This window comes from Hetaerina americana, unplaced genomic scaffold, assembly GCF_022747635.1.
Source record: "Hetaerina americana unplaced genomic scaffold, ioHetAmer1.1.p SCAF_1, whole genome shotgun sequence".
In the NCBI taxonomy this organism is placed as follows: Eukaryota; Metazoa; Arthropoda; class Insecta; order Odonata; family Calopterygidae; genus Hetaerina; species Hetaerina americana.
In genome coordinates, this window is record NW_027286069.1 from 64,593,154 (window position 1) to 64,611,139 (window position 17,986).

A 17,986-nucleotide genomic window follows, 5' to 3' on the forward strand; every position below is an offset into this window, starting at 1 on the left:
ATAAAATGTTACCGTGTGTAATATCCGTGAAAATCGATTTTCACGGTTCGCGAAGGTAATTGATAAGGTATTAGGAAAAGTAGGAAAATTTAGAGAGGTGAATTTCTTGCATTCAGTATGCGTTACCCAACCTTTTATAATGAGATGGAAACGATTTACCTCTTCACGTATTAGCTTGTCTTCACGTTTCCCCAGGCACACATCTTCGGGAACTTCAGAAGTTTCTTAGCGCATGCCGAGCGTTGATTGTTATTTACTTTTGGAGGTTTTGAACCCGTGAGACATTTTTTCTCCGTCTGTCGCGTAAGAACCCTTGTTTATACCGCCTGCCCTTGCTGCAACTTCTGCGACCCCTCGCTGATCCGCTTGTATGATCTGGCGCTCGGAAATTGAGCGTAAGAAGACGTAATTTAGTGTTGTTACACGTACCAACCGGATGTCATCCGTTTCTGTGCTCGGTGTCTTTTTCTCTCCATCCCTCGGCACGCCGTCCCAGTCCGCGCCCCCTCCTCTTCTTCCTCCCCTCTTCGCCCATTCCTCTTTTCCCCTTCACTTGCCGCCCTCCCTCTATTAGCGCGCCTCCCCACTGGAAAACTTTCGTGATCAGGCACCGTGAGCGCTCTCGCCCACCTTCTCTCCTCCCTCCTCTCCACCTCTCAACTGACACCAAAACACACCCCAACTCCTTTATCGCACCGATTTTCATGCCGAATGAATTTTCGCCCACGGTGCGGACGACGTAACCTATCGCTCGCATTTTTTTCCTCTCTCTCTCCATAACTGGCCCGCAACCGACGGCGCTTCCCCCACGCCCCTGCCTCCCGCTCTCCCCCGAGCCCCCTTCCCACACCCTCCCTACCCCTTTGACCAACCCATCCCACACGCCTTGCTCCCATGACAAGAAAGAGCAACCTACCGTGAAGCATTTGGCACCACCTGAAAATTCGGTTGGCCTTGGCTTATACTGTTTGTGTCCGCTTCGTTATAACTTTCACGTAAAACTAATTGACCCTCCACGCCCTAATGAAGTAGGTAGGCTTCTTCTCCAAAAGGAAAGATCGAATTCCACCACTCGGTGTTTCAAGTTGCTTTGTGTTTCCTTTACCGCTTTGTTTGAAGTACGAATCACAGAGAGTTGAGCGGAATAACGCTTGGTAGTTTAGTTTCGATTACACGATGCTCATTTTTTAGGCAATAGGTGCTGTTAAAATGTTCATAAATAAATAAAATTAAGCCACTCAATAGTTTATCGGATTTGGTTTCAGATTCATAGAGTAAACGAGGTTGTCCCTTGAGAAAACCTTGTTATATTTCACCAAGAATGAACTAAAATGAGTCAATGGAGTTAGCCTAGTGATGTGGTTTAGTACGATCGATGATTAATGTAAATTTTCTCAGAGAATGTGCCGTTTGTTTCGTGATTCATCTAACAAATCCTGGCAGCCCCCAATAACTCTGGCTGTAATAATAGTCTTCCTGCTGAAAAGAGCTCGCTGGAAATGTAATTCCCATGTTCACTCTGTCTAGTCCAAAACTAAACTAAATTTATTAGACAATAATATATTGCACCTTGTTGTTGCTTTGTACTGAAGATCAGCATATTCGAACTGTCCTTCGAGTCACTGATGGATTGATACCAGCGGATTTACTCTGCAGAAAGTGCATTAAAACCGTTGGTGCACTTGATATGTAAGAGGAAAATAGTTGACTATAGACATGGACAAAAACATCGCCAAAGAGTGTCAGAAAATAATTTAAAATGTGGTCGTAAGCTGTTATACAATTGATCTCGCGGACTGCTATTCCCACTTGAATTTGTAAAAAGTGTGAATTTGACGATGAAATATTTTTTTTACCTTGTAGGAAACATTTTTCCATGTCGTGCGATTATAATTTTTTTCTTGGTGGATTTTTTGCGTGAGGTTCATGTTTTATCGAGTCATGCAACACTCAGATGCCTTTTATTTTTTCAACTTTCCTCCATCGATCGTTGTTGGAGTTCGGAATTCTCATCGGAAAGTTTTGGAATGGCCAACGTCCCGAATGGCAATTTATCGACGAGGTGTTAATTCCGACATGTGTAGGATGATCTGACTAACTTGAAAAAATACGTACTTCATGTTTCATTCTGGCTGTCCGCAGAATGCATATGTTTTACTTCCATCAAATATTCTGTCAAGGTGATTTACTATCGATGACTGCCATCATCGGAAACTTGGGCGTGACGCTCGGAATAACTGAGCTCCTGGTTTTGACAACTCGTTTGATTTGTGAGATAAGCCAAAGAAAAGCGTCGCGTCACATTCGGCAACATTCCATAAATTTTGCTTGCCAACCGATAATTATGCGTTGCATCTAAGTTGTATTTAACTGTTTATTATTACGGATTAGCAGACACCCATCAACATAATCGATTATGTTGACATATATTCACCCGCTTTAAAGAGCACGGTATTTTGTTGTCCTCACTTCATAAAAAAATCGTGAGAATTAATGTGCTATGCTGTGTCATGTTCGTACTAGTTTTTGCAATAATTTTCAAATGTTTGAGTGGACCTTCAGGATACAGTGTTACTCAGTTTCCATGTTTTTTCCGGATAATACTCATAACAATAAAACATGTTAGCTGAAAAACCTGGAAGGCTTCCCTTCACACTTGGTGTGTCATTTTGACGAAGAAAATATTTTACATAGAAATTCAGTGGCATTTGAATCTGTAATTAAAGCCATTTTGCAATGGAATTTGCTTTAGTTTTGCTCCTCATTTCCCTTGAACTTGTTCTTTTGCTTGCTTGAGAGCCGAAATCGGTAGGTTTCAGTATATAATCTAACCGAATCTGTTATTTAGCCATTTCTCAGGATTCTCGTCTCTTTTGACAACTAATCTATGTAGATGCCCAGATACAGTGAGATTGTTTGAAACTCACTCGGGCTCTTGATTTTGAAAATAGTCGTTGCGCGAGGCGGTCTCATCCTAATGTGTTGCTGAACTTACCATAGCCAAAGCAGGAATAAACCATCAAATGCTGTTTAAATAATTTCATGACCTAATTCGAGCAGTTGTTTTCCGAGCGGTTATTCCCAGTAAGACTCGAACTAAGAGATGTCCGTCCATTGGGCATCTCCAATTTCTTTTTATGACTACAGGGCGTATAAGCTGGTGTCGCAATTTGTTTTCCCTATTTAAGTGTAAACCAACACAATATTGGAATTTTAAAATCATAGGACCCAGGTTTGAGGGAATATCTCATGGACCTAATATTGCCGATCTCTATAGCATCGAAATTAAAATAACTTACATCGCCTGTGATAATGACTTCACGATACATTATCTTCTAATTCCAATTGTTGATGTACCCTCGCCCCTGATTTGAGGCTTCTTTCGATTCGAAGGTCGAGAGTATTTGAACTCGGTATTTAAAATATGCAAACCTCAATACTAATACTACTCTGAGTAATATACGCCAAGACCAATCGCGGACAACAAATCTCAAACAGTCTCTATTTCTCTGCTTCTAGTATTTACATGTGTAGGGTAACTTTTATTTTATTAGGTTGTTCCTCCTTTCCCTTCGATAATCGACTCTTTCAAAAGGTTATAGCATGCTTACTCACTCTACAACATCTTTTATTTGCCACTTTGATCTTTAGACCTGTGAAACCGTCTTTGATTTATGATTCTCGCAAAATTCAACGTGGTGTATTAAATATTTAGGGATAGATTTGAGTTTAGTTTATTCGACAATTTATTAATAATCAAAGTTTTTTGGCAGATGTCAAGCAATCCCTTGCCCTTGAATATGAATTTTTTTCTGGGTATGAATAATCTGAATGGCCATTCGTAAAGAGCCGTAATTGCTTTTCCATTTTATAATGAAGGCAATGAAAAGGCCTATACAAATATAAAAATCAGTTACGTTAGGTTTTAAGGGCAAAATAAAATGTGACCTTCCTTCTGTATAAAAGTAAACTGCACTTGTAGTCTTTCGCTTTTGCTTTCTAAAGCAGCAAGTACATCTCGAGTATAGTGAAGGCAACGAAGGTTTAATCTAGGTTTTCTCAACTCGATAGGCTGTTCAACCACAAGTTTATTATCCTCCCCTCTTAGACAAATCACGTATGACCTCCGCTTTAAAACGATTTGAACGATGTAGCATGTTAAATCGTCTCGATCTTCGAAGCTTTTAAGCGGTCTCGACAAATTCAATTCCCTGCGGTTGAAAAGGTTCCAAACCCTTTTCGTTCGTAAACTTTTGATATGAGATACGTGGCGCGTGGCGTTTTCCCTCCGTGGATAATGGCTCAGTCCTGAGAAGGGGTTCTTGGGGTCGAGGGGCGTGGGCCTTCGTCTCGGGGATCGTGGCTGAGGGGCAGGGGACGGTCGGAGCAGGGAATGAATCGGTTGTGCGGGAGTCGTGTCGCCTCGTTCCACGGTGACTGCCTCCTCCGTGACCCCGAGGACACGGTCACTGGGTCTGGCTTCAGCGCCGGTAAATTCGAGTTTTCGAATGCCCTGCTCACCTACCCAACCCCCTTTCTCTCACTCTCTCACCCTCACCCGTCCGTTCCTTCTCTTGCCCTATCTACCTTGCCTTAACTTCACAACTGCTTCGCCCCCTCGCCACCCTCTGCACTCCCGTTATCTTCTCCTTGACAAAGTCCTTGACTCTGATTCCTGGAAAATTGTATACGAAAAGTAGAGAGGGTGTGCTGGAATGAGGGCGAAGCGATGTTGTGCGCGATGGTCCTCCTCCCTCCCGTCCTTCAGGTATATGGGACGGGGTGCTGTGGACTCACTTCTAACCGCCCCCTCATTCCCCCTCTGCCCTCCTCCGCTCCTTCGACCACCCTTTAGTGCGTGAAACCCATTACGGAAATTTCGGAGCTTGGAATATGGGAAAATTCATGTTAACGGGAGTAGAATGGTTCGCAGCTGGGAAAAAAACAGAGCCCTGTAAGTGAATGCTTTTTCATTTAGGCCGAAATATATTGCCAAGTTTTTCTTCTTAAGTACTGCGTAGAATTACGGGGGCGCTTAGTATGATGAAGTGTCAAATCTTGATTTTTTTCCTTTTTTTCGATCCATTGTTGCAGTTTAACGACTTTCTTTGCGCTTGACCGTTAAGGAAGTTAATTTTGATATTGTCGTATATTTTGGGTAACTTTTACGTGCTGTATAGTGTATTTCTTATCCGAATACTAGTGATACGTTAGTGTTATCGTACAAATTTGTTGTGCGTTAGGTTTCAAAATTATTGCTTCTGATGCTGACGGGTGTCATCGTCGATGTGTTCTTAACTATATTGAAATCAAAATGTTGTGAAGGTCCTGTAACAATAGTTTGACCCGAAAAGTTACTTTCTGACTCAAGGGTCTACATTTCCTGGCTATTTGCACAGTTTTAGCTGTGGTGAAACTGTCCCGCAAGTACGAGTGATTGCAACTAATGAGCATGTAATCGATCAAGAATGAAAACTACTACTTACTCTACTTACTTCTTCAAAATAATTTTATGTTACCAAGAAAAATTCTTTCGCATTTGTAGCCATTCGTTCGCAATCCTCCAGGAAGAGCTCTCTCCCTCTGGTATTTTGTGGCTTTTTAACGGACATCGCTTTGCATCAATATTCTGGAAGTTGCCTCCCGGCTCCTGTGGCATTATGCCCTCCCCTCGTGCGCATGGTCATCGCGGGTTGCCTTTTTCAGGGTATGCTCGCTTTAACATGGGTTTCCTCCGTCATTGAAGATGATTCGCCTTAGGGCTTCACGATAATGCTCTCCCTCAAAATGACTAATTGCGATAATCACAGTCTGTCACTTACGCAGGTCATTTTCTGTAATCGAAAAAGGCCGCAAGATTAACGCCGCGCGCGGACAGTAAAAGACAGGTCTGTGGTGTTGCGTCATCTGGGAATCTAGTTTATTTTTCATTTCTTTCGTGGAAACATTCCCTTAGTAGTGTAATTTTTATCGCCAAAATTTGCTTTCGCGGTCCGGTCTGTTTGAAGAGAAAAGTATTTGTGATATCCGCGGTTTCTGAAACTCCACTTTTGGAATCGGGAGAATGGCGAAGGTAATTTGAGTCCACGGCGCCACGGTACCCCCGCCACTGGAGGTCATAAAATTAGAATTAAGATTTTCTTGAAGTACGTTCACCGTGCGTAAAAGGTAAAACTTCGTGGAGAAAATCTCTTGACTTTTTTTTACTTTTTATGTTAATCAATCCTCACATTGATTTTTGTTTTGGAGGTGATAGAACGCCCTATTCGATGGGATTCGTCCTGCGGACGATGTGGATAGCGGATTTTCATAAAATGGTCGAGGTTTCCTAATTTTGTAACATCCCATGTATAAATATAGTATATAATAAACTTGGGTATCTAATGGTAGAACGTCACATTTTGTTTTATGGAGGTGACATCAGAATTTTAATTATAACTTTTGCGTTATTTTTTATCTCCTGGTATTTTTTCATTTTGCTTTTACCAATGTCAACTATATTTTTACTATATCTAATATCATGGGGTCCTCCCACACCCTCTTTAACTTTATTGGACGGGAATTTCTTCCTACAAAACAATCATTAATGTGAATTATGTTCGTAGAAATATTTCAATGTGTTGGTACTAATTGTTCTAATTGACGAAGGTTGTACTTGGTTCTCTATCGAAGTACTTGGGCCATACTTTTAACTTACCGTTTCGTGTACTTAACATTGATCTCGCTTGAAAATGTCAGCTTGCTTCCTCGACGGCTTTTCTTAAAACGTATGTCTGACGGTGTAACTTCTGTTGATATTCATGTCTCCTGTACATTTTTGTAGTCAGTGGAGCCAAGAGTTTTCCTGATTGTATCCACCAAGGAAAACAACGGCACATCTGGATTGCGTGAAGGATGTTTCAGTAGACAAATAATGCATTGACGTTCCCCGCGATTACGGACTTCTTTTCGGGACGTGATTTCGTCATAAGCTTCGCATCATGTTTTCAGAGACATTTTGCTTCAGTTACAAGTTAAATGTTTTCAATTATGATTCTCCGCCCGACGTTCACCTAAATTTTTCAGAATATTTCCTTAAAGTGAATATGATGCGTATTGGTTTTGAAAGTATTCTACATCGTGATTTGAGTATGTCAGGCATTTCGCTTGATATTTCGCGTAAATGGTCGAGTGTTTGTAATAATTAATACAAGTATGTTGTCAAATGGAATGAGAATTGTGTCAGTTGCAAACCACGTACTTTTGAATGAACATTTGTGCGGCGTGGTTACGGCCTCAAGATGTCCTTGCAAAATAGCTCTATCGGTACTTGACAGATAATAATCTAGGTCTTTGTGCGATCACTTCGCTAAATAAGCGTTCGATTTGATTAGACGGTACATGAATGCAAACCGAGGGAAGCATTTGAAGAGCTCAGTATCCTAATTTACGTAATTGCACGGTTGTTAAAAAAAATTGTGTCGAAGCAAGAGGAAATAGTGCCTGTTCCCTCGGCCTGCCTTATTCCAACTTTTTCTGTTGATAATTAATTGATTTCGGTGTGATTCACATGTGATAAATGACCTTTTTCGCAATGAGAAACTATTGTAAGAATACTATTGAATGACGATCACTTTCCAATGAAGCGCACGGCTTCCTTCAACTGCTGTAGCTCACTTAACCGGGAGACAACTAACGTTTATATCTTTTTAAATCTATCGTTTAACGTCGAGACCTCTTTTGGGCGGAGATTATTAAGCAGGGGTATTGAAGGATGGCACCCATTCACGCCCACCGATGGTCTCTCCCTCCTTCAGTACTCGCGGATGCTTCTTTGGGGAACGGTAAAAGGTGGAATGGAGGGAAACGGGAAGTTCGACCTGAGGGTAGAGAGAATTGGAGGGGGGGGGAGTGGAAGAGTAAGTGAAGTGATGGGAGTGGTCGAATTCCTCGAGAGGGAGAAACTTGAGGCAAGGGACGCCCCCTTCCACCCGGCCCGTTTCTTATTATACCCTCTCTCTTCCTCCCCTTTCAGACCCCATCCCCCTCCTCTTCTCATTCAGCGGCCCGAAGCTTGTGCGACCTTCACTGAAGCGTGTGAGAATCCGCAGTTACCCGGGCAACCGCCCCCAGACGAAGTTTTGCGCTACCGACGACCCTTCCTCCTTCGCTACTCTTTTGTTGGTCGGCCTCTCCTCCGAGCGCTCCGGATTTGTGGAAACGCGCCACGCTGCGCTCGAGGATGAGGAAATACTAGGGAAGTGTACAGGGCTTGACGTAGGCAACGATAGTTAAGTAAAATCTCGCGGATGTTATCGATGAGTTCAAGCTCGCTGAGCAAAGCCAAAATGTGTACCCGTCCTCTCAGGTTTCCACATTGACGATGCCCATTTACGGATGCCTACGGATTGAGACGGTTGATACGTGCTCGTAAAAGTGGAAGTTTTTGGGTGGGTTAGATTTTAGGGCGGGTTTTAGTTTTAATCTTTGGTTCGTTTGGTGAGATATTGAAGCCTTGGAGCAAAATGTAGTGATTGATGGTAATCTGGTTGCAATTGTCAGCCAAATCGCTATCATCGGACAATAAATTCGAGTAGAACGTAAGCCCGGGTATTGTTTCTCTCTCTGCTACCGACAAAGGTTGTGGTATGGATCAGTGTGATAAATTTAGAAAAATTGAAAAATGTTGAGGAATATTATTTACATATTTTTCCTTAAGAGGGGAATTTAGGCAAAATTCGGAACATACATTTGATGCCCCATTTCTAAAGGTTTGCTGCTAAATAGTTCTACATTTACTAAGGTCCTCCATTAAAATGGTGCCCATTCAATCCCTTAATGGAACTGAAATCAGCAGAAGGCTTTTTTCTTGTACAATACGAAGTGATCTTTTGGAGAAGGAATGGGCATCCCTGATTACTGGGAGCATGAGATATTTTTACTGGACTTCAGTTTTGATTGGTAACCCCAATGGAACTAATTTAAATAGGGACCAAAACTGCCGTCCCATCACTGAGGTATCATCTGTTTTTCTAATGATTAATGGCGTGTTAATTATTTAGGACTCATCTGCCCTGTAGCATTCTTAAATGGTTGCATTTTGCTTGCATAATTTTCAGCTCGCGTCCCCACGTTTCAGTCGATTCCCAAGTAATCTTGCAGCCTCCCGATTCATTTTTAAAGTATGTGACTCCTCCAGGTATCACCTTAACAGCGCCTCATTCATTAATATTTCCTTTTCCGCCATCACGACTCGTGCATTATTTCTTGGGTCTCTTTCATGACTTCCAGCTCCCTTCCTCTCCGACTTTTGCGACTCCTTCCAATCCTCCCCTCGTGAGAAACCGTGAATGCCCCTTGCCTCCCCCATCGTCTCAATAAATAATAGCAAAGTTACATGATCCGGCATTGGATTTCTCGAGAAAGCGTCGCCGGCTCCGTTTCCTGCGTGGGCTCTTTCTCCGTCACCCCACCCCCTCCGCCGACGGGAGGAAGGGGGAGTTGCCGGCCCTCGCCGTCCGCCCACTCGTCTGCTCACCGGGCAAGGGAAGAGCGCGCGGCCAGGTACGGCGGCGGAGCATTCATCCACCCCTTCCTCCCACCCACCCACCGCCGCCCCTTCTCCCTGGCGGGGGAGGGGGGGCGAAGGGGGCCGGCCAAGTGGGGATCGGGGTTGTGCGCGCGCCCTTGCGAGTCGCTATGGTAACTAGCGCCGGCGAGCAAGGCTGTTGGAGAGAGGGAATTGGGGGGGTTGGTTTTTTTCGAGAGGGCTAGGGGGAGGGGAGGGGTTGAGACAGAAGGACGAAGATAAGGGCAAATGGGTAGAGGGTGGGAGGGAACCCTACCTCCCTTCTCCCTGTGGGTCGTTAAAAAGAGGCCGTGGATGTAGGCGAAATCGATCAATGAGTGCTTCGATCGATTTGGACGAGAAAGAGTCGAAAGGATCCTCTCGTGGACGATGAAGTGAGTGGAGTAGGGGGATTTCGTCGGAGTGGGCCGTTCTGAGGGAGGTGGGGTGCGGCGGCCAGTTGAAGATTGAGGGAGGCTCGATGGGTTTAAGAGGGAGGGGGGAGTTCCCTCTGTGTTTTCTCTCCACGGTCCGCAACCGCGAAGAGAAATGCGCCCCATCACGCAGACCCCCGTGTGACACCGACATGCCGAGAGTGGGATTGACTGATTCCTATTGTAGCGTCATCGGACGGGTGTCGAGGGAGATGGTGCGCGGAGGGAGGCAGCCGTCGGAGGAGAGCCGCGGTGCGGGAAAGAGCGATGGAGGGTGGGGGGGCACCGATGAGGGAATATGAGGGAGACGAGAGAATGTGGCACGGAGAGGTGGCGCTGCTGTATCGCGGGCCCTCCTCTTCACGCTCCCCGTATTCGCCCACGTGCCCGTCCCCGAGCCCTTTAAAATCCCTCACCATTCTATCCCTCCCTCCTCCTCCTATCTCTTTTGCTGGACAGGCCCCTCCCTCCCTCTCTCCCTACATCACCCATCCCCGCAACCCTTTTGGCACCCTCGGCCCGTGTGTGTTTGCGTTCCGTCAGACTGCTGCTGACACACAACAGGTATTTTCTGCGGATCTCCTCTTCCTCTTTCTCCTTCCCTCACAGAACCTCGTCATAAACAACAATGGTGTTTGGTCGGCGACTGCCGTGAATTCACCCCATCCCTCCTGTGTAACCCCCTCTCACCAGTCCCCATCCCCCGCCAGTCAGTGTTCCTCCAGCCCAACCACCTCTTCTCTCCCCAAATATAAAGGCGATCTTACGCAAAGGGTGAAGGAGATTCATCGATGGGATCGAATTGTGAACCTCTCACATTTCAATGGGGTTGTAGGTTGTAATCCTGGGCCGCGCGTAAAAGACGTTGGGGTATGTGAGCGATAATTGTCAAGAGCACAGGTCATGGTCCACCGCGTCTTGACGCAATCGAACGAGCGGTCCTCGTCTTGTCTCCGGCTGACCGTGCAAGTGGCACCCCGCCACCCACTCCCCCCCCCTAGCCAGACCGCGTCTGCGAGCGCGTGTCATCTGGTTCCGGCGGGCGCCGCCATTGTCGCCTTTCACATTCCCTTTCTGGATTGCTGGATGTGAGTGCCTGCTCCCCCTTCCTCCCCGCCGCACGCGTGTGGAAACGGGAAGGCTTTCGGAGGATCGTGGAGAGGAACCGGGGGTGGGAATGCCCAAGCATTTGGAAGGGCAGTGGGCTGGGCGGAAGGATTTAAAGTGGCAGGGGTTGGAATTATAGCTAGGCGATTGACCTTTATTTCCGAACGAAACTGCGGCCATTTCTTCCTCCCGTGCATTTATATTTTGCCCAAAAGAAAGGGTACTTTGCTTGCACATCACTTAGAAGAATCGAGGAATGGAATGGGGAGGAAATGCGTTCAAGAGTAGTATGGATGAAGCAGGTCTCCCCCCCCCCCTCTTCGAATACGGGTCTGTGTTTAACGTGAGCACTTTGTAAGTTCGGGACTGGGAGCTCTTTTATCTACTTTTTGGGCCTACTTTGACTCGCGCCAATTTATCAAGAAAGCCAATTCGATATCGGTATGAAAAGATTGGCTTTATTGGAGTTAATTGGCTGGGCGTATGCAATTCAGTGGGCGGCAGCTGATGAAGAATTCATGAATAATTACAGGTTTCCTTTAGATTTATTGAATTAAAATATTTTTTGGACACTGGGTGTCATTTAATCCCTGCTGATGTGTTTTCGAATCTTCACATTTTGCGTATTCATGATCGTTGAAATTGTAGACTCATTGCAGAATGATATTTAAGATAGTAATTCATAAAGTATCCATTGGCTTTCATTTGTATTATTTATTTGCATTACCCAGGGTTGGATAAGGTTACTATAATGATTATGGAGTCAGAATTGTTGAATCGGAGAGTTTCTCATGAAGGCTGCGTTACGATCGGGTCATTCGAGTTCCCCTGTACTCCATTTTTGTATTATTAAATCTTAAAACGCGGTTGTCTTTGTCAGAATGTTATGATCGAACCATTTTATTGCACCTCGTTATAACACGTTTGTGCAAATTTTATATTTGTAGTGTATCGTATATCTCGGGGTAGTTTGGATTCTAGTCTCGGCGCCATTTTTTTGTCGCCTATGTAAAAATATAGTTTTCGCGCGATGTCGTCAGTAATAAAAGGATAACTATTTCTATGGAGTTATTATTGTGGAGTAATGGATTTGGAACTGTGCCTATTAAATCGCTGGATTGTCTTTTTAAAAATATATTTTCCGACTCGACAACTCTTTGTTTCTAACGTTAATTTTGCTCGTGGTGCCCCACGCGCAACTCTTTTTAAGGTGTTAGAATTAGTATTCAACCTTTGTGAAAGAGCATGCTCGAATTATATGCGTCTTGTCGTCTGAACGGAGTCGATTGCTTAACCCACGATTTCCCCGCAATGCAATAATTTTCGAATGCTTCCTAGACACTCGAGGTCGAAGCCGTTATTTGCCTTTGGGAAAATTTGGAAAATGGGGACACATCCAACTTAGAGGAATTGGTTCCTCGTGCATACCGCTGTATCCTTCCCCCGAGGGTGTGAAATGTGTTTTCTGTCGCCACCGTCATTGTTCCAGTATTTACAAGTTTGTGTTTAGTACGTTTTCCAACTTGTTCCACTTTCGAGTCTTGTTCATTATTCAATTCGATAGTTCACCCTGCTTCTATCTTTCGTTTTACATTGACAGAGTAACGGGGCAACATTCTAGTCTTCGAACCAGTGCTACTAAATGCTAGTTTGGGGAATTAGTCATCACAATCATTTATTACTGAGCCGGTGAGCTACAGTTTTACTGAAAATTTGGCATACCATCCTGTTTCACGCTTAAATGTATGTCTTAATCACTTCCAAACAATCCAGACATGATTATATGGTTCTATTCAGATATTCGCTGAACCGGTAACACAATCAGCATCATGTTTCTAATTGATGGATTGACTTCTGCTTTATTTTCAATATTTAAGAAGTGCATCCGTATGTGGTCGTAATACTAGTTGAATAAAGTGTGAACTTCACAAAATTACGTATTTACTGCACCTGTTATTTTATCTAGGTGCATCAGGTGAGTGTCATTTCATCATTTTTCCAGACCTTTTTTATTATCTCATTTTTATTTTACGCTAGTATCATTTCTCTACCAGCATAAAAGATTCCTTTCAAAAGAGTTAAATGGTCACGGACTTTGGCTTCCTAATGATCGATTCTCAATAGGTACTTCGAATTCATCGTTGTCAATTTTATTTTGTTCCGAGTATTTTCCATTCTTGGCGGTTACAGCGAATCAGTGCAAAACTGTTATTAAGGATTTATCTTTCGGCGGAGGTATTTGGCAGCATGCCCTAGAAGTGTTTTACATCTTCATTGTGGATATCACTGTGGTGGATATCACTGTGGTGGCTTTGTTTTATTGTATCAATTTTTATTAACGGGATCTCTTCGTCATTCCTCTCTTTCCAGATCGGCTGCTCGTTCGTCTGATGATCTCCATGCGCTAATCATCACAGCCGCCCTCGTCTCCGCTTCCGGTCACCCCCCGACGCCGTCGACGCCGCCCCTCTCGAAAGACCTTCGCCGGCCGACCGCTTCCGCTACGGGTGACGCACTCCTCGCCGTCGCTGAGGCACCACGACCATGGGGCGCAAGAAAATTCAGATCTCCCGAATCACGGACGAAAGGAACAGACAGGTGAGACCGTGGCCCTCGTTTCGACAGTCCACCCCGGGGGGGAGAGGAGGGGTGTTCCTCCTCCGCCCACCCTCTCGCGCTTCCTGTGTGCCGCCGTACGTGATCCTCCCGATTTTTTCCCCTCCTCCCTCTTCGCTTGGTCGCATCGCTTACAGGCTTATTGGGTTCCTTCCCGTGAGTCCCCTGTGATGATCCGCACCTGGTCTTGGGATCCGTTCGGAAAGGAGAGAAGTGTTTTTGATGCTTCATGCGTAGGCGACTGCCGGGCTGTGAGAGTCGTGTTCTCCACCAAGTCTGCAGTGCGGGTCGTGTTCTTTTTTGGTTTTGGAATCTTGTAGCTGTGTATGTATATCGCGCTTGTTCTTGCGTAATTGGTGGTCGTTAAGCGTTAACTGCTGGGAGAGTAATATGCATTTACGACTGAGAAAATGATTTCCGTTGGGTCCCCGTCCTCCCCCCCCCCCCCCAACATCATGGAATTCGCCTATCTTTGCCTATTAGAAGTAGTTTGGGTGGTAATTACTATGCATCAACAACCAAATTGTCAGAAATACTAAGAAAAATTAAATTGAATGAAAGCTGATTAATTGATCATAAGGCCTATTTCTGAATAATCAACAAAAGAGTCGATGTGGACAATAACTGGTTATCTTCCGATTCATCGGTGAATCCCGAGTGGCAATGGGGACTCAAATGAAATGTCCTGATTTCATTTGGACTACATTTATTAGATATCAAGTAGTATTTTTATTGTCAATACGTTTTACGGCATCAGAGTACCATAGTAGGTAGAGCAATCTTTTACTAACCGGAGAGTCCCCTGGGTCCCTGGAAACTTGCCGATAAAACCAATCCACAGTATGTGATAATCTGGGCATAGGATATTATTATTATTATTAAAATCCACTTGTGCAGGTAGACAGTGTCAGGTGGCACACAAGTCCCAAATAATCACAAAAGATAATAGATGATTTCAGTCAGTAAAACAAAAGTACGCTTGAAGGAAACTTCCAAGCACAAATCTCTTTCACAAAACAAGAAAATCCCCATCTCATTAACATCGATCAATCAGCAAGAAAAAAAAAGATAAATAAAAAAATTACGCTGTTACATAAAATTTTACACCACACATCAATCAAATTATTACATAAATTCCTTACACCTTTACTTAAAAGAATGCACTCTGTTAGGAAAGGGCTCGAATAGTTGTGCAGGTAAGGTGTTCCAATCAATAATTGTTTTATTTAGAAAAGAAAATTTTTTTACTCGTTCTTTGTGCCCGGCATTTTAACTTGAATTTGTGGTCAATAATGTGTGTATTCTTTAGAAACCACAGGCAGCATAAGGAAAGTAGCATATTCTGCTATTGTTTATTATTATTATTATTATACACAGTTAATGGCTTAGTATTCAATAGTAATCTTGAAGTTCATCGTCTTGTTGTGACGATGAACAACAAGACGATGATGGCCCTATGTATCAATTCTAATGTGTTTTAAATGGAGACATTTCCTAGGTATTTGCAATGATGCACCTTTGTGAATTCAGCATTTTTGTCCTGCATGCCATGATTTTCTAGCAAAACGTGTCAAAATGGAAACAAGCTTTTTTGACTATTCTGGAATCGGAGCCATGATTTCCGTAAATATTCAGTCAGTTGGAAAAGCGTTTTCCGACACCATCGGACTCGCGTGTGTAAAGTTAATCTTCCTACTTTTGGAAGCCATGAAAATGTCCTCATTTTCACTGTGTATCATTTCAAAATATAATGAAAAATCAAATACTGACCAGTTCAAAAACGGCACAGCTTCATGCCCAATGGGCACTTTGTTGTCCACTCTGTTGCCGGGCATTCAATAGTTAATATTGCTGAAATTTTTTTACCATTTGTGTTATTAGAACTTATAATCCAGCATACTTAAGTTTAATTGGTAAATTTTGATAAATGTCCTGAGCATAAAGGGTTAGTTGATGTTCATACTTTGAAATTTTCATCACCATTGATAATCTTCATCCCATGCTCCTCCTTTTCACCTTTTATTTTTTTATTCTTTGCTGCATGCAATTTAAAATTAATCAACTGCAATTCCTGGAAGATTTGAGCATGTATATTTGTGTTAGTAGCAATATACTTGTCTTTAAGAAACCACCTGACCACTTCCCTGTTCACATATAATATTGGCTAGTTCCATATTCGTGGGGATTACCATTAAAATCTTTTAAAACATTTAAAGTACAAAATGAAAAGTAACATTCAAAGTAGTTGTAATAGCATCTTGAATTTGTGGTGACTGCCAAACCACCACTGTCTGAAGAAGAATTTCTACCTGGTGATGTGACATTGTTCCAATTTTAATGCTTAATGTGCTAGCAATAATTGAGATTTGAGCATATTCTCTTGGCTTATATGTTTGAATTCCTAAGTAAATATTCTTTGTGCACTGCTTGCACAGATGAAGATATTTAATAAATATTTACTCATTTAAATGTAAAGTTAACTCAATTTTTTAAGTTCTAACCAGAAAAATTAGTAAAATGTCAACAAAACCCTTATTGACATCAGATTCTTTTTTTTCTTCTTTAAACTTAAGTTTTTTTTAAATCTGTAGCATAAGTTTAAGAAAACGTTTCGTACATTATGCGCATAAACTCAAGAACAAACATTTAGGACAAAACATATTTAGCGGACCTCAGAACAGGTATCTCTCAAAGTTAATATATTTGCATGGATTTTTCTCCTTGTATATGCTTGGTGAAAATATAGCATTATCAAAAACTCAAGGCCCTGTGCATTTGACCTGATGGGTTTGAGAACTTTCAAATTGCTGCAAAGTTGAGAGGAAGGTTGTGTAGAGAGGAAGCCAGTTCAGGAGTCCTATGTATCTGTTGATATTCCAAACCATTAAAAGTTTGGTGAGAGGCCATTACCTGGCATCCAGTTGTAACTCAAATAAAACGTTAGGAAAGTAATCCCCAGAAGTAACCATGACAAAGAAAGAGATTGAGTAAATAGTTTGGGCTCCATGTGTGACAAATTTGTTATCTCTCTCGCATCCTATCCATGCCTTCATTTTACTCTTAATTACCCTGTTTCCCAAATTCCATGCTTTTTCAATAAGTTTTCTGATGATAGTTGGAATCTGGACATCCTTTACTTCAACACTAGTTCTGTACGTATTTGTTTGATCATTATGTCAGTCTTTAAGGATTAACGTTGACTATCAATACATTTTTTAATGTTTTAGCTAACATACCATACTTTGTCTGTAATTTACAATAACTCAGATAAATCTGCCAATGAATTACCAAATCTTTGAAAAAATCTTATAGGAAGTAACCATGGAATCAAGGGGCACTGTTTTCTTTCCTCATGATGATAAATTATGGTCATATATGATAGCAATAAAAAATTGCTCCATATCCTCCATAGCCTTCATATCCAAATTTGTTTGTTACACATTAATTTGAGAGTTGTTGAACATAGTCTACAGTCTTCATGAATCGATTAGATACTCCCCAATGTAAAGGACATATTTCATCATTGCTTTTCTAAGTCTTTTTCACATTTGTAGCGCTTATTATACTAATTCTACATTTTTAGCTCTAATTATTCTATTATACTAATGTTTGGTTTGCGATTAGGCTAGTATACTTGCTTCCCACCCTGAGGGTGTGGGTTTAAATCCTGGAGGTGACCAATATTTTTCAACAGTATCCTCATCCCTACTTGAGGTGCTTTGTCAAGAGCACTTAAAGTGAGTACACCGTCTGTCAGATAGGACATTAAGCTGCAGATCCCATGGCACCATTCGTTTAGAGTAGGCTAATGCCGATGCTGGGTTTCTCTGCACCCTTTCTCCTTTCCCATCCATCCCTAATAGCACAAAAGACCTTAGATGTTAGTCAGTCACCTCCCCTAAGAACTACTACTCCAATTATTCTTTGCTTCCAGGTGACGTTCAATAAACGCAAATTCGGAGTGATGAAAAAGGCATATGAGCTTAGTGTGCTGTGTGACTGTGAGATTGCGCTCATCATCTTCAGCAGCAGTAACAAATTGTACCAGTATGCATCCACGGACATGGATAAGGTTCTGCTCAAATACACCGAGTACAACGAGCCCCATGAATCCCTCACGAACAAAAATATCATAGAGGTGAGTAGTGGTAATTTTATATTTCTCTTCTCATCTTAAGAATTATGTCTTGGAAACTGTTGATTAATATTGATAGTGCATTAAATAAAAGTAGTTTTGATTTAATCAATAACGCCAAGGTAATTTTGGTGGGCAAGCAGTATA

The 17,986-nt window shown here is 42.6% G+C and overlaps 1 protein-coding gene across 8 annotated transcripts in view; it reads left to right on the forward strand.

Annotated features, from left to right (window-relative positions):
- Positions 1-17,986, forward strand: part of Mef2 (myocyte enhancer factor 2) — a 237,464-nt gene that overhangs the window by 206,630 nt on the left and 12,848 nt on the right. For 7 of the 8 annotated variants that reach the window (XM_071590720.1, XM_071590713.1, XM_071590764.1 and 4 more), the window contains 2 exons: positions 13,459-13,686; positions 17,639-17,842. In XM_071590720.1, the coding sequence (XP_071446821.1) occupies positions 13,633-13,686; positions 17,639-17,842 (258 nt within the window). In that variant the 5' untranslated portion in view covers positions 13,459-13,632. Of the gene's footprint in view, positions 1-9,524; positions 9,544-13,458; positions 13,687-17,638; positions 17,843-17,986 lie in introns of those variants that run through there. The other variant, XM_071590756.1, reaches the window with a different exon arrangement.